Source organism: Zootermopsis nevadensis, unplaced genomic scaffold (genome assembly GCF_977971745.1).
Source record: "Zootermopsis nevadensis isolate Lab colony 2312 unplaced genomic scaffold, Znev_1.0 Znev_ptg000004l, whole genome shotgun sequence".
In the NCBI taxonomy this organism is placed as follows: Eukaryota; Metazoa; Arthropoda; class Insecta; order Blattodea; family Termopsidae; genus Zootermopsis; species Zootermopsis nevadensis.
The window spans coordinates 305,246-322,201 of record NW_028259136.1 but is presented as its reverse complement, the minus strand read 5'-3'; the positions used below and the strand labels follow the sequence as shown (position 1 = coordinate 322,201).

Genomic DNA, 16,956 nt, shown 5'->3' with positions numbered 1-16,956 from the left:
TTTATTGTCTGACCATCTATGCACACACCCAGAATGATAACTCATTAGCTATATTACATTTCATTGCTTATATTACCTAAACATGATGTTAAAACAATAGTTCACTCAGCTCATTCAGCTAACTGGCTGGGAAAATGTTAATGTATCAGACGTAAACAGTGTTAAATCCAGATGTTTCAGATTAGATTTTCTGTTGTGCTAACAGAACCCTACCTGTAATGTTTCATTAAAGTAGAACATATAGCATTTTTTGGTGCTGAGAAAATTGTCTCTCACAATGAAACATGCAATATTTCAACAGATATATTTGTTTTGCTATTGTTATTATAATTGTTGATGTTTTTATCGTGTCTGAAGAAAATGTAAATACATGCACTCTACAGTGGTAAGCATTCTTCTTGATAACAGCACCATTTCATAATAGCATAACCCAAGGGCTGCTTCAGTTCCATCACTTTTAATTTCTATCCTTATACCTCATACAAATGAATTTTCTTAAACTTTAATGTATGGAATTTATATTTGTCATATGGCAACACCTGGCTCCTTAAGGCAGTGAAAGATTAGTAAGATGCTGATGATGTTCACTTGAGTGTGGACCAGTATGCAGAAGACATCAATCATGCGCTACGTCATCTTTCCTGGTGTGTCTTCTGTCATCACTGTGTTTGAGATCTTACTTTGCAAGTACTATTTCTATTTTCCACTAACAAATTTCTAGAGTATTACCTTACCAGACTTTCTTGTTAATATGGTGAAATAAACTGTTACATGTGTATGTGTATTTTTTTAAAGATAACAGTATCACAGTTATGGTATCTGCATTTTCTCACCTCTGTTAATGATCTCCAGTCCATGTTGGCACTACCTACATAGAAATGCTGCTCATCAACAATCCAGAGCTTAGTATGCAAGACTCCACCACCCATCAATTTTGGAAAATTCACACTACGAACCTTAAATTGATGAAAACTCTCATTATAAATCTTCGCATACATGAAGCTGAAAGAACACAAGAACATATGGATCCAAAATCTGGTGACAGGCAAGTACTAGCTGTAGCAGTTTCCCAGGTTTAACAAAAGAGCATCAAGTATGAAAAGTATTAAGAGCAGAAGTACTTAAATCTCTTTCAACATAAATAGTACAGCAATTGATTTCATACAAATTTCTATATTGCACAAAAGGCATGGGCAAGAAGTAAGAGAGACATTTAAGAGAACAATGAAATCATAAAATGACAGATGTTAAATAAGTAATGGATAAGTAATGTTTGTAAGACAAAATTGGATATGAATCAGAATTTGGACATTTTGGTAAGGAGACGAAAATGAAGGAAGGTGTTTGCTAAACATATGCAATACAAATGCAGGATAATTAAAATAGTACAAAAGAATATTTAAGTCCCAAAACAACTATACATAGTCAGGGCAAGACTTGTCTGACTTAATCTTAATTTCACTCTCCTTTCTAGACCCTTGAAGGGCCAATTCTTCCTTTCTCTCTTCTGAAAAAGCTCTCCTCTCACATTCCCTGTTATATGGTGACACCATATTGGACTGAACCTACCCTCCTCATTCCTCAATTCTGGTTGGCCAATTTCCCCTAGTCCACACCTTCCTTTAACCCTATATAAACTATCTAGTTCCCAATAACATCACTTCAGCCCAAAGAATGGTGGCAGGATCTTTCTCCAAAACACTGTTATACCACATGGCAGTTACTGAGTACAATACACAATAATAATGCTTCAGTATAAAATGATTTAAATCTCTGCTGATCCGCTTTCATTTAAGGGAACTTGTCTTCTACTTGTTTCAATGGATATTTCTGTCAAATTTACTTTTAATTTTTATATTTGTGTTTTAGATATAGCTATAGCCAATGATCTGTTGATTTTAATTTTATAATTATCACCAAAATTAACACTATTACCTGAGATACCTGTCAGATTAAGTATCCAATTCTTTTGTGGCAATATGCTAATTTATAATGGGTGATGTCAGTCTCGTAGGTAATAACACCAATGATTATAATCTACACAAACAATCATGCACAGGGTGATTCAGGGGGTGTCTTCCAAAATTCACAGGCATATTAAAAAAGTGATTTTTAGTAACAGTCCTGTTAATATGAGTTTAATTTTTAAATGTTAAGAAGTCATGGCAATTCAAAATAAAGATAAAGACATGCCAGAACTAAGGGCTTCAATGAAAGTTTCACAAAATTTCAATAAGGAACTCAAATAATGTGTTACTTAATAACAAAACATGTTACAAAAACTGTTCAAAGTATCATATGGCATGTCATCACTATGCACAGTGCTGCCATCAACTTCAACAGAACACTTCAGTATTCTGTACAGAAATATGCCATTCTCAAATGTGAATTCAAGTTACAGGTAGACTAGTCATAACCTTCCAAATAAGTTGAATTATAATTTAACAGATAAGACCACACACAAAAAATGGACATTTTCATCTCCTGTGATTTACCATTGTTACCCGTGTGTTAATGATTGTAACGAAAATTGTTGGGTGCAACTTAATAAAATGGAAAATAAGTAATATACCTCTGCAGCACCCTTCTTGGCAAGTATCTCTGTATCCAGAGCAGACTGTGACTGTGAAGGGAAGTTCTGAGCAATACGTATGTTTACCTTCTTCTCCATTCCTGATGTCAAAAGGGCTTGAAAAATTTCTTCGCCCTGCATAAGAAAGGGTTGTATAAAATATAAAAGTAATCACCTATTACACAGAATTCACACTGAAATGGATTTATAAACAAGATGATAAAAGATGTAAACTAAAAGTTCAACATTTTCATGCTAAAACAAACTGTAGCTATTATCTTAAATGTACAAATGTTTTTGTACATTTCTGCTATGCATGAAAAAGTAATTTTACTATAAAAACAGATATGTCTCGTGCCATGACATTAATACAGAAAGTGTATTTACATCAGATATTTATCACACTAGTTGTACACATTTTATGTAAAACATTTTTCAGTCTTATAAACAAAAGATGTCTGAACATATGGTAAGAAATTAGTAAGCCTAAGGAACAAATACAAGAATGACAAGCAAGCATAGGAACAGTAATATCAGGTGAATGTGACCTTAACAAGAAACCAAGCACTGGAAGAAATACACCAATCAACACATGGAATAATAACTTACTCCACGGACCAGAGTTGGTCTTAATAAGATGATAGTCACTCAATTAGTCATCCTTCATATAGCAGAAGTTCTGACACCATGTTCACAAGTTCCTATCCTGAGCCAGGTGAATTCAGTCCTCACCCTCTACCCTTATTTTAAAATTGTCCTTATATTTATGCCCAAGTCTCATCTTGCCTTTTTGTTCTACATGTCCTGCCCAACTCACCTTCCTTCATTTAATCTTCCTACTAATTACAGAGCAAAGAGTACAAATTACAAAGCATCTCATTATTTACTTTTCTTCAGCCTCCTGTCACTTCATTCTTCCTAGACCCATATGTCCACAGCACTCTGTTCTCAAAAACCCTTAATATGGGTTCTTCCCTTAATGTAAAAGACCAAGTTTCATATCTACACAAAATAAAAGGTAAATTACAGCTGCAAATTTTAATAATTTAAATTTGCCATACACTTGACGGATTTATTAGCTACCTTTATGATTTTGTCCTCCAGTCTCGTAACAGGAAATTAAAATATAGTAGGTTTTATCTACATTTAATTCTAGGCAAAATGTGTTTCTAGCATCTAAAAGATTCTATGTTATTCTCTGTGATATTTATGTTTTTGGCCAGTATATTAACATCATCTGCATAGAACAGAAGCTAATATATATATCATTCACTTCCATTTTTTTACATTCATAATCGCACATTCTAAAGTAAAGTTAAAGAGCAATGCTGACATAGTATTTCTGTGTTTCATACCACTCTGAATAGGAAACACATCACACAAATGTTTAGAAGAATGTTCAATAAAATATTTTTTATGTAGCTCATAATAGTAATTATCCTGTTTGGATCAACACAGAGCAAAATGTTATTAAAACACATGAACATAATACACGTGCATATAAAATAGCAGGTATGTAAAAGCAAAACTAAACTGTCACATAAATATTACAGTAACCTTGAAATTAAAGGCAGGATACATAAATAGGGAAATAATGTGTTTACAGTTTGTAGACATGGTTAGGTAACTGTTATAATTTAAGAGAAGCTCATTACTGCATTAAAAATTATACCTGAGATAGTTATATTACTAAGTGTACATAATATTGTGACTGACTTAGACACAAAACAAATTAGTTAATACTAACAGATAAAAAGAAAACAGAGATTGTAGTATTAAACCAAACACTGATAAATAGCAAACAGTTGAAAATTACCTGAACATGGAATGAGATGCCAAAACATGTAATTATCAGATACTGCTATATTAGATATGTGTTACACTGAAACTTATAATTAAAACTTTTCATCTTGTTTAGTTATTTCCATGTAATTATTATAAACAGTAAATTACAGTTCACTGGAAATTAAAATAAAAAGTGCCTCTACCTTTGTTTTAATCTCAAAAGAAAAGAGGTAAAAGCTATTCAGCCACAATACAGCTCTGAAGTCATTGATGCCATTCAGAGGGTCACATGTCAGATTCTGGTGAAGAAGCCAGAATTGATATGCGTGCACATTTTTCATAACTTCCTTCTGTTAATAACAAGATTCAAGTACTTACTTTCTGTGAAGAGGGGTCTCCCGGAGTGACGTCAGCACTGCGTAGTGTCCAGTAGAATGAACCAATTTCAATTGAATGTTGTGCCAACTTGATGAGGCCAAACCAAACATCATGGGTTGATGGATGTATTACAGTGCTATTTGGATAAGTTAAACCTTCTGGTATGCTCTCCACAAGGCTGAATCTATGGTAAAAGCATGAAAGTGTAAAATAACAGGTAGCTTATATCAAAATCTAATCACTTTTGTACAAAAAGGTATGTAATATATGCATAAAACATCTTATGAGTATGTTAGATACTTTCTACAGATATCTGATGTCACTTGTACAAGTTATTTGCATGTAAAGTTTGATGGACTAATCAATTTTACCCCAAAGGTCTTCCTATTAGATCTTAACTTCAGCAAACAGATTAATATCTCCCTCCACGCACTCAATCAAATGTGGTTTTATTTTCCCTCTCTTTCCATCAATAATTGTTTTATTTAAATGAGATACAAGCAAAACAAAAAGAAAAGATCATAACGAACTAACACAACGGCATAACATTTCTTGAAAAGTTAACGTTTGCTCAGCTGATCAAGAACTTTCCTGCTTTTATGGAGTCTAAGATTTACAACAGAGTAGAACAAAAGTCCACCATCATACCTTAACCTGAACCAGTTATATCCACTTCACACCATCACACCCTGTTTGTTTCACATATGTTCTAATATTATTTTCCCACTTATGCATAGGTTTCTCAAGTAATCCCTTCCCTTTAAGTTGTATACAATTTTGTAAGCACTACTCATCTCTTCTGTGTATGCTACATGTCCCAAGCATCCTACATTTAATTTAATCACTCTACTAACATTATCTGACATGATAAAATTATGAATGCGTATCACTATGTAATCTTCCTCATTCTCCTATTACTTACTCATTCTTCTATTACTTCCTCTCTTATCTATTCTCAGGCACCTTCAATCTACATTCTTCCTTTACAGTAAGGGACCAAGATTTGCACCCATGATACAACAGATAAAATTATAAAATTAATCTTTACACTTTTAGAAAGGACACAGGAAGATAAATTAATATCAACTGAATAATAATAGTAACAATTTCTTGGATGCAAGCTCATGTTAATTTAATTAAAAACATAACTGATTTATCACAGTCATTACCAAGTATTTAAACTCTGCCACTTCAAAAGAATTTATTAGCTCTCCTCATACTTAATTTCCCAGTTAATGTGAGACTTTCTTCACCAGCAGTAAGTTGTTGGATTGTGATTAACGTGATATATTCTGTGAAAGAACTCACTGCAGGTTATAGCAAGCAGATCCTCTATTTCCATATGAAAAAGGTTAAATAAAAATATCCTAGTTCTGCAACCAGCCAGTTTTTCCTAATTTAATATGTCTCAAATTTTTCTTTGTGCAAGACAGCTAACATGCAGTTTACTTATATTTTGTTACCTAAATCTAGTCTGAGATGCAGACTGTACATTTGAGCATGTAATTAAAGATATATTTAAATAGTTTACTATCTTATCTTGTTCATACCTGCAAGTCTGAGGACAGGATATTGAAGAAGACTTAGCATAATCAACTTCCTTTTGTTCCATCAATGGAAGAAGCACTACCAGCACAATAAGAATCAGTATGATTGTTATAGGGATGCATGAAGGCTTACACCATCCGCGGGGACCCCACCTAAAAGAGGTGAATTCATGTGGTTACACACTACAATCTACTTATTATAAAAAAGAATAATTTATAAACCTAAATAAATAACAGCATGAGTAAAAATTATATATGCCACATCACCATGTGTAATAAATGTACAGTTTTGTAACTGAATGAGATATCATCTGAATAATTATGTATGCTCAGAACTGTTTGTATGAATTTGCTTCTCTTAAGTAACCTCATAATATCAGAGATGCATAATTAATGATACAATGTATTTTAAATTATTTTTATTAACATTTCACTGTGCATATCTTATTTAATTACATCTTGTGCAATCACAAACTGAATATAAGAGTCTCAAAAAAAGTAAAATTCTCTACAAACTAACAAGTAGATCTTAAAAGAATATACGACACCATCTTCCTTTATTATATATAAAGAGGAGACCAGATTTATAAACCCATATTTGCATCAACAAGTCACCAATTTCTGTATATATTCTAACATACAATTCTTGGTTTCTTGACTTGAAGGCATACAATTAAACAAGCTGTTTATTAAACATGTAGAAAAGTGTGTTAATATCCTATGTAACTTGAACAGTTCTTATGTGTGAAATTTCTCAAGCAGTGACAAAACTGAAGTGCAAAATACTCAATCTGATCCTTCCTATTTAATATGAAAACAATATTACAGTGCTTATCTTCTACTGGGTAGGAACACCATGTAGCCAGATACCAATATTTTGGAGAAATACCGTCTAAATACCGGCTGAATTTTACTTCCCAGAAGAACATCAACATCTTCACTGCCATGAAAACCTCAAATCTCATGTAATATGTCAAGGTGTTATAAATGATTGGTTCATAACACACTGCAGTTAATCAGACAGACACAAACAAACCCACTGTCAATCTTGCCTCATCATCTTTGAAACACGAATATTACATTCTCTAACAACTCTACAAAGAAAAACTCATGTATGCAACATAATTGTGGAATTTTCTTATAAGAAGAAAAATAAATTTCTTCTAAGCAAAATACAAGTAACTTAAAAAAATTGAGATGTCAGTCCAGATACTTAACGAACTGTAACATTGTGTTGAGGGTACAGTTAAACTGAAGCTTACCTGGCATGGTTGTAGCCAATTTCTGGCTCATGGTCCCCGCGGAGCATAAACCGCGAATCCCACAGTTCAAACTCTGTGTCTTCTGTGGCACCATCAATTCTGCTACCACTGCTCTTCTTTACAGCTTGCTGGAGCAAACAAGTGAACATAAATAAGTGTCTACAAACCAGTCTCCAAATCTTTTAGGGTATGTGACACATTTTCTGTTGTATGCATGCTTGTTACATATAATTTGAATCACCTGTATCATTTTCATATACAAATACGTCTAACCTCACACTTGACACCTTATCTAAGCACCACGTCATGAAGACGTGTGGGGTAGAGAAGGAATAGTTCCACTCACACATAAACTTACAAATTAACAAAGACAGATACTCGTGTTTTACCTTTCCTAACTGTACCATCCTTCACACAAATTAATGCTTAAAATGATGTTATCTTACTCCTTTACCACCACAGATAAAACCACCGAAGTTCTTGTCTAGAATTCGCGAGTATATATATAGTATATGATGCTGGGCAGACCTTCCATCACAGATAAGTTCCAATGTAAACAACAGATGGTAGCACACACGGAGAAATTTGCGGAAATATCAAAAATGCATTGAGAATTACCGTTATAATAATACGTGTCTTCTTCATGTTATAAAGAAAACACAGAGTCAGTCTGTGACGTTTTCCAAAGTATTTGTTTTTGAGATAGTACTCAATTTGGACCAAATTTTTAAATAATGAAAAGAGCTGCCCATTTTTATAGAGTTTACTCCTAACTTCCGATCTTAATATACTGGAACACTTTCTCAGTTTCCTTCGTATTTTTAATTTAATTGCGAACCTGTTATGAAATATGCTCCACACAAGGCCACAGAAAGAAATTTTTAAAATTCGCCATAAAGCGATTATTAATTTAATCTGAACGTTGTACAGCCATACATACTGACTCCGTGCTGGAGCTAATATAACAGAATGCAGTGAATGTCCCTGTAGCGCTTGGAATATAAAGGACATTTTAAACAGTCACATTAAAAGACAATTTAATTGAGGATGATGGCTTCCGGAGTTGTGACGCCACGTAGAGCTATGCTCAAACGTGTGGATACAAAACACGTGTTTCATAAATATGACCATAATCAGCCTGTTTAGTTCAAATGCATTTTGATGGAACAACAAGAATTGAGACAAGAAAGAAACAAAGGAGTGCGTTCTACATTTACGAATGCATTTTTTTACATTTTACAATTTCGATGTTCATTTATCGCACGTACAAATACGAGTTCACAAACATTCCTAAGGGATCAATTCACCCTAAGAAGATGGCTGTCTTCTGGGTTGCTGCATCGTGTAGTCTGATAGAATTTTACCGACTTTCAGAGGTGCTTTCTGCCTCCATTATCGCCAGACTGCACGGCGCAAATACCCAAAAGACAACCTTTTCATATTCGCCGCCGTGATAACCCGAAATCTCAAAATCCACTCTAAGATCCCCTAATAAGATTTCATGTATCACGCGGAATTCAAATTCGCAATCTTTGTGCGCGGCAAGGGCCGTACAGCGACTGTTGGTTTGAAAATTAAATGTTATACTCACTAATACATATAGATTTCCATTGGAATATCACGTGGTACTTTTAAGGTAATTTTTAAGATATTACTCCTTTCTCTTAACGAGAATGCAGTTTCTTTTTGTGTTACGACTGTTTGTAACTGTTAACATCTGTCACCCACAATCACTCAGCCACTTAATCAAAGAGACGCTGACCAATCTTCTCTGTTCCACTGAAACTGGGTTTAGCATAACCTCTAATCCTTATCCGTGGCTGTCACCAAAACAAATTACGTACCGCTCTGGAACACTGTTCGCTGAAGTGAATGTGTCACAAGTAATCGTCTCTTTTCCTCTGTATATTTATGAATCGATTTTTGTCCATGCGTGCGTTACTACAATATCGAACGGTATGAATATTCAGGCGACCTTGCTTTGTAAACTTTCAGTCACGTATAATGACAGACAATCCTGTGCCACTAGGGTTCATAGTCGCTCCCACCTCATTAAGTACGGCGTCAGTCTGTTTACCACTAAAAAAGACACTCATTACTCAGACATATTAACACAAACATATGTGATAACTTTTACGAAACATTCATCTCCCCTGAAATAATCAGTTTTTTTACAATTTCTATGTTGGATAAATTAGTGCGTGAGTTAAGAAAGTAAGAATTGTCCAAATATATCCACGTAGATCCTTGTTGGGTTTCAGGTGCAGGAAAATCATGCAACATTGTTCCCTATTCAGATTTTTTTTTATCTTTAACGCCATAGTCCCTGATCTCAACAGCCTGAGACAAAGCTATTAAGGAAAGAAACAGGTGTTCAGGTGTTCTTCCCATGTCACTGGGATTAGCCGAGGTTTCATTGCATTCAGTCGCCGTGAAAGCCTCATGTCTTAAATTTATGAAAAGCAGTTTTGAAACTTTCAGATGCGACAATCGGCGGCGGTACTTGTCTGTGCTGAAACTTTTACATTGTTGTTTTGGAATTAAGTTCCTAGAAACGTGTCTAAAAGAACATTTATTATAAAGTTTCTTTTACACAAACTTTTGCCAAACTGAAGACGCTGATCACGAATCAGATTATCATAATTGGCATATTCACCTCCGCCAGAACTTCGAGTATTGTTAACCATGGTCTGAAAAACCCCATTCGGAGTGAGGCATTTGAACACATAACTCACACACTCCATAAATCCTTCTCGAGAAAACAATAGTACGCGCAGCTAGTCAAAAAATTCGCCATATTTTATGGAACACAACGTTTCATCACGCTTTTTACAAGAGCATTCAACTGGTCCATATTCTGAGTCAGATGAATCTAGTCCACAACCTCTGACACTGAAGGAAAAAGACCATTCTAAGACTTTGGCTTAGGTGGGAGGATAATATCATGATAGATCTTAACCAAAGTCTTCTACACATCTCTTGTCTCATTTCTGCTTGCTACATGCTCCGCCCATCTCATCCTCCTTGATATGTCTATCCTAATAATATCTGGCAAAGAGAACAAATTATGGAGCTTCTCATTACGATCACACGTCCACTTAAAATATTACTCTAGTCAAGAGATAAATATGTTTAAATAATTTACGCATTGTTAAAGAACATTGCAAATTATTTGGTAGTAAAACAAAAGCTATTCTAACAGCTACAGGTTTGTTGAAGGCAATAAAACTCTCGCTCTCTGTAGTTACCAAACAGACGCGAACGAAGAGTTATGCTACAAATTTTCTTAAACCTATTAAAACTGAGTCAGCTTACCAACTATTATGAAGTGGTTAAACATCTCAAATAAACGACGAAAGTATTTTGCTTAGGTTTTTAATACGCTCAGTCCATTTGAATAATCGCTATGACTGAAGTTAGCACTCGACTGGTGAACTCAATAATGGGCGGATTGAATTCACTCTTTTGGGACTATTCAATGTCGACGAGGGTTCTATTTCTGCCCCAATAGCACGCCGCACACTGACGACTATTTTATATCAAATGAAGACAGGCTCTACAAACTGTGCGTGTCAGTGTGAGCCACAGCGCTTGATAAATAATTAATTAGAGCTAAATGTAGAACTTGGAACATGTTTTTAGTAGCAGCAGGGACATTACAGTTTTAAAACTTTTGCTTCTTTCAATTACTGTGCCATGTATATTAATACGTACTGTTTCGAATATATACTTAACCATTGTTCAATGACGACTACTAAGTAACTAACTAAAGAACGCCATAGAACAGAGTATTTTTAGAGAAACGAATAACACACCAAACTAGTAAAAAAAATCCGCATCTATGGAAAGCGAAGTTTCATTACCGTTTTCACAAAAGACCGCCACCGGCAAAATTGTGAAGGGAAATAAATGGTATGGGGAAAACAAATACAAAATACCTGTGCAAGGCATGCATTCTAAGCTTTTATCATGTCGGAATAATATTAGATGGGAAAATTTTGTCACGAGGTGCGATTATTTGGGCGACAAAATATTTATTTTTGACAATACTGTCATAAGCAAATGAGCCGGGATAGCTCAGCCAGTATAGTGACTAGCTACGGGCTGGACGGCCGGGGTTCGATCCCCGACGGGGGCAGAGGATTTTTTCCTCTAGCCTCTGCGTCCAGACCGGCTCTGGGGCCCACCCAGCCTCCTCTACAATGGGTATTGGGGGTCTTTTCCCGGGGGTAAAGCCGGCCGGGGCGTGATGCTGACCACTCACCCCCATCTAGTGCCGAGATCAAGGAAGAGAGGAGCTATACCTCCACTCACCCCAAACGCCTACATGGCGTATAGTGGGACAAACTTTACTTTACTTTTTACTATCACAAGCAAACGCAGAAGGTAGACAGTCTGAAAATCTTATTCGTAAAAGCTGAAGCCTAAAATTAAAGCATAATGCGTAACACCTGCTATTACTTGCCTTTCGAAAAGTTGTTGGAAAACTACGTGTTAACTTCATGTCCATCCATTCGTTAGCCCGCAAGAAATAATGCCCAAAATACTTGACCAAACTCGGACCAAATCGGTGGAATGACGCACTTGCACCAAATTTTTGTTAGACCGAATTTTAAAAACTAATATAATTATAGGCGTAAATGAAGTTACGTGTCGTATGTATTTTCAGTGATTCAACATATTTAAAAAAAAACCTAAGCGGAAGAGAAAGTGGTATAGCCTGGTCTGCAAACTTAAAGCACTGCTCTGCACAGTCACGTTCAATAACCCTATGACGAACATTTCGGTCGAGTTGGTAACACTCTTGATAAAAATTCATGAAAGCCCGGTTCAAATCTAGACCCTTGAGACACTCATCGCACTGATTATAGAGGCTGCAAGCAATTTTGAAACGTCACTAAATTTTTACCAGAATACACGACGCAATAACCTAGAAGACAGTCATCTTTATCTTAATATATTGTCCCAGTTACCTCAGTCAGACCAGGTGAAAATACTAATATAATATCATAATTTAGATTACGGCCTCTTCCTTCCACATATTTTCAAATTCACTATTTATTGTTCAATAATCATCCCACCATTTTGCAATATCTAAGCTGAGCAACTTAAGGAATTGTTAAATAGACCTAGAATAAATACAAATTCAGCCTATGATTCCGAATGTTTCAGCATGTAGATCGGCATTTTGTTAAAAAACGAACTTATTTACTATGATTTCAATAAGATTATGTTACTCGATAATAGATTAGATCACAATGCAGAAGATGACACAGCAGCTCTTGCTAATCCCATATCGGCAGCTGTCACACAGCACAATTAATTGCTACTCGAAAAGAAGCTTTAGATTCAACAGGTCGCTTAACTCTATTAGCCGTCGCGTAGAGCACGAAGTTTTCAAATGGGGCGTTTACGGAAAAGACGATGCAGCTCGGAACCAGAGTCGATTTTTTTCCTTGTGGAGTTTACATTACGAATGTAAAATCAGTCTAAATTTACAACAAATTGCGCTGAATTCAAAGATGAGATAAAGACGTCAGAACGACCTTTAAACCTTTGAAGCTGAAACTCGTCTAAATAATATTTAATAATCCAATCTGTACCGGAAAGAAAGCACCACACTTTACCATTTAAAATATCTATTTGTTAAAGCTGTTTAAGGAAAATATCTCTGGTTAAATCGAGAATAATGCAAAATCAACTAATAAAAATGAAGAATTATTGATTGCTGAAGCAGGTAGAACATATAGTTCCAACTGGCTTACTGGTTAATTATTTGTGATGGAATTCCATATAAATCAACACGCTTGGATGGTTTGAGACACATGTTCCTGCTGACTTCAACAACAAATGTAGACCCCGAAGATGGCAAAACAAGGAAGGACAGTATTATGATAATAATAACAACAATAATAACAATGTACTCACGTTTAATTTGGAGGTTTTACTCCTTTTTATCGGAGCGAGTCTGGAGGCAGTGCGGGGTATTAGCATCACCATCTGTTGATCTTGCCTCGATGTTCTGTCGCTGGTTGTGGCGATTTCAACCAGACTTCTGATACATTCTTTTTGTTTATATTCATCATCTTCGTATGTGCTAATGTTGTTGTTATTTGCATGGACTAGAATATGCCACGCTTGCGTCCCGATCTGCCGCAAACCATCTTGCAGGTTTCTTGGTTCTGATTCATTGCCGTCTGAATGAGACTTTGGTTTCCCTAATCCAATAATGCTGGACCATGGGAAGGCCATTTGAATTATTCTGAAATCAGACTAATTAAATTGTAGCACACCTTTGTCACATCACAGATGTTTTGTACTTCCGAAACCACCACACGCTGATTATCTGATAGAGACGACTATTACAAATAATGCAGGCCTAATCGAAGTCAGATTTTAATCTTTATTTTTATCGAGCCAACGCGTACCTCATACGAAGTTTAAAAACACCTCTATTAATCTTCTAAAAAATTCTTATTATCAATGGGAATTGTTATATAATCAAAAATGTATCTCATTTAGGTCTACAGCATTTATGACGCATTTTTATATGGCGAATAAGTCACTTAATACAATGAAATATATTTTCTTACCATGTTCATTGTTATTGGATTTAAACAATGCATTTGTTTAGCAATAATAGATCATATATACAAACCAATTTTGCGAAATAGAAACTAACACACACGGAAAACATGTGTACATTTTACTACACTATACAGCACAATGTTACTCTTTCTGCTGAATTTTTCACTGCACACAACAACAATACCTAATGCTACTCTTATTTTAAACAAATCTACTTTCTGCATACTCAGAATCAATATGACATTTTTTGTCGTAGGCTTACGTGGATGTGTGCATGTTGAGTTCGATAATAAGCGCTCGCGGCCTGCTAGTCGATTAAATAAACTATTAAAAGCATGACAGCGACTATAGAAATTTCCTAATGGATAGGCCTGTTTATATGACGTGAGTTAAGTGGCGTACATAAAGTACACGAAAGAAAATATAGTGGTACTCTCCTTTCACATAAATTTGAAACTGTTTTCTTCAGTTTAAATGGATGTATCTAAAGCCACGGCCAAAGAGACTGAAGCTTGGGTTGATTTCCCATTGTTGCCAGATTCACACAACAAAATGTACATTCTACAAACTAAGGTAACATTAAACCTCAAAAACACGACTTAAAGAAAGTACATTTAAATACATTTTGAATGGACCTAATAACGTCAATTTTTCAACGTTAAATACTTAATGGACAACTGAAAAACGCAACGAACTAGGCAATGTGGGACAGAAATTAATTATTGACTGTAACTAAACCGTTGAGCAGATTTGGGCGTATTTCTTGAGATGCTCAGCTAATCAACAAATTCATTGCCTCGTAATATTTGGTGAAGACTACAAATTGTAAAACTCGCCGTTATGCAGTTCTTCACACTCCTATCATTTCACCCCACTTAGGTCCAAATATTTTCCTAAAGCTTCTTTAATCTCAAACAGTTTCCATCTATTCGCTTCCCTTAACGCGAGGAACCAAATATAAGCAACAGCGGAAAAAATCTTAACTCTTTTCCGGGTTGTAGCGCCGTGTAGTCTGGTAGAAGTTTACCATTGTCATCGCCCTAATGATGGAGGCAGCAAAAACCTCTGAAACAAACTTAAAGTACTACTAATCTTTAATACTTGCTTTTCTTAAATAGCAGACAGAAAGACAAAACATTCTGAACTGCATGTTAGCATTTCCGGAATTTTGTGTGCTCTTAATTTCTACATTCAGAGTCCTCGGAATCAGCCTTTGATATTCCGTAAATTACACGTATATTTAGCGCCAGTGATGTTGGTGATAGAGCAAAGTGGTGAAATGAACATTACCTTATGTAGAGCCGTTATATATAATCTATGATAATTATGATAAGATTCTTATCTTTCTTCGTATTTCGTTAAATATTTACTACATGTCTATCGAAGGAAATGAAATATGGGTCAAAGTTGACGGTCTCAATGTGAATATTACTTTCTGACACGTAAAGGTTTTTTGTAGGATAATATTTTTTTAAGATAACGAATAAAATATTATTTGAGCTTCATGTGCAGCAGGGTTACGTTTGACAGATAGGGATTCATCTGAAAATCGCCCTTTTACGTCTGACAGTCAATACCATGCACGTACATTCGAAAACCGTCAAGTAGTTTATGAACTGAAAGGAGATAGGCATACAGAAAGAAACAAAAGCTAAACAGAATCCGCTTACTTTAAACGCTTTATTTACAGATAACATAAAGACTTAATCTTAAAAGCAGGCTGTTTCAAGATGATCATTTCGTTGTCCTTATGCGTGCTTTTTTCATTATGTTCTGTATGACATCTTATGAGGTTGTATCATTTGACTAAAATGCACTATGCTTGCGTGACTTGAGAACGGCGCATGGATGACATATTATTAGAATCGTGTTTTGTGGCAATATTGCTTGTGACAGACAGAACCTTCGATCATGCCTCTTTGTAAAATTATGACAGGGTCGGCTTTATTTAATTCATAACCAGATCTGTAACGACGTTCAATCGGCTGTTAATACACGTGCTTCGACCGTGATTATTTAATGGAATACAGTGGATTCCGGTTAATTGGGGCATATTGGGACTAGAACACTTGGGCCCAATTAAGCGGTTGCCCTAATTACGCGAAGTTCCACGTAAAGAGTTAAAAAGGTTTGTTCTTTAAGATTTGTCCCAAATAAATGGCTGCCCCGATTAACCGATGACCCAATTAAACGGAATATACAGTATTAATTACTTTACTCACTTGATCTGCGGAGTTCCCTTTTTGAGAAGCTTATATTAGTTCAGAAGATTAAGAAGTTTCTTGCCTTTTATGGTATCGAAAGTGTTTTTATTATGTTTACAAATGCCTCGCGTGCTAAATTTTTAGCCCTCGTAATTCTCATTAAATATAACTTTAGGTTCAATAATAACATCCATTGACTCTTACTCTTTCCTTCCAAAAGTAAATAACGTACTGGAATACAAATTGATAGGAATATAATTACGAAAATTCGCAGCGGCTTAAAACCACTCGGCCTTGGAAGGGCGACAGAGACCAATGTAACATGAAATATTAGACTTATATCTGAATACCTCAAGAATAATTCGGGAAGGAGGAACACATTTTTTATTCTTACCTGTGAGATGCAGTTTCTGTAGCTGCGATATATGATGTTTTTAAACAATCAGAATCTTCTCATGTTGAATTCATTTTTAAAACAACGACGCTTAGGCTGGAACTATCTTACACTTTCTTCCTGCATCAGAACCGAATTTAGAAACAGAAGCCAATGAGTGTTGGTAGTTTTGTTATGTCTCAGATGTTTGAAGGAGCCACCATCACCTGTTTGTATTCATCCTGCT

General features: G+C 35.3%; 1 protein-coding gene and 1 long non-coding RNA gene across 5 annotated transcripts in view; one reads left to right on the top strand and one right to left on the bottom strand.

Annotated features, from left to right (window-relative positions):
• Positions 1-16,956, bottom strand: part of LOC110837575 (5'-3' exonuclease PLD3) — a 27,563-nt gene extending 10,607 nt beyond the window's left edge. The window contains exons 1-7 of one of the 4 annotated variants that reach the window (XM_022079849.2): positions 16,731-16,956; positions 13,473-13,817; positions 7,545-7,672; positions 6,286-6,435; positions 4,736-4,919; positions 2,573-2,707; positions 834-956 (exon numbers count right to left, since the gene is read on the bottom strand). In XM_022079849.2, the coding sequence (XP_021935541.1) occupies positions 834-956; positions 2,573-2,707; positions 4,736-4,919; positions 6,286-6,435; positions 7,545-7,672; positions 13,473-13,796 (1,044 nt within the window). In that variant the 5' untranslated portion in view covers positions 13,797-13,817; positions 16,731-16,956. Of the gene's footprint in view, positions 1-833; positions 957-2,572; positions 2,708-4,735; positions 4,920-6,285; positions 6,436-7,544; positions 7,673-7,785; positions 7,892-7,933; positions 8,079-13,472; positions 13,818-16,730 lie in introns of those variants that run through there. The other 3 variants (XM_022079847.2, XM_022079850.2, XM_022079851.2) reach the window with 3 other exon arrangements.
• The window catches only part of LOC147874805 (uncharacterized), a 180,933-nt gene continuing 171,605 nt past the window's right edge, over positions 7,629-16,956 (top strand). The window contains exon 1 of the long non-coding RNA XR_015533630.1: positions 7,629-7,731. This is a non-coding gene — a long non-coding RNA (uncharacterized LOC147874805). The remainder of the gene's footprint in view (positions 7,732-16,956) is intronic.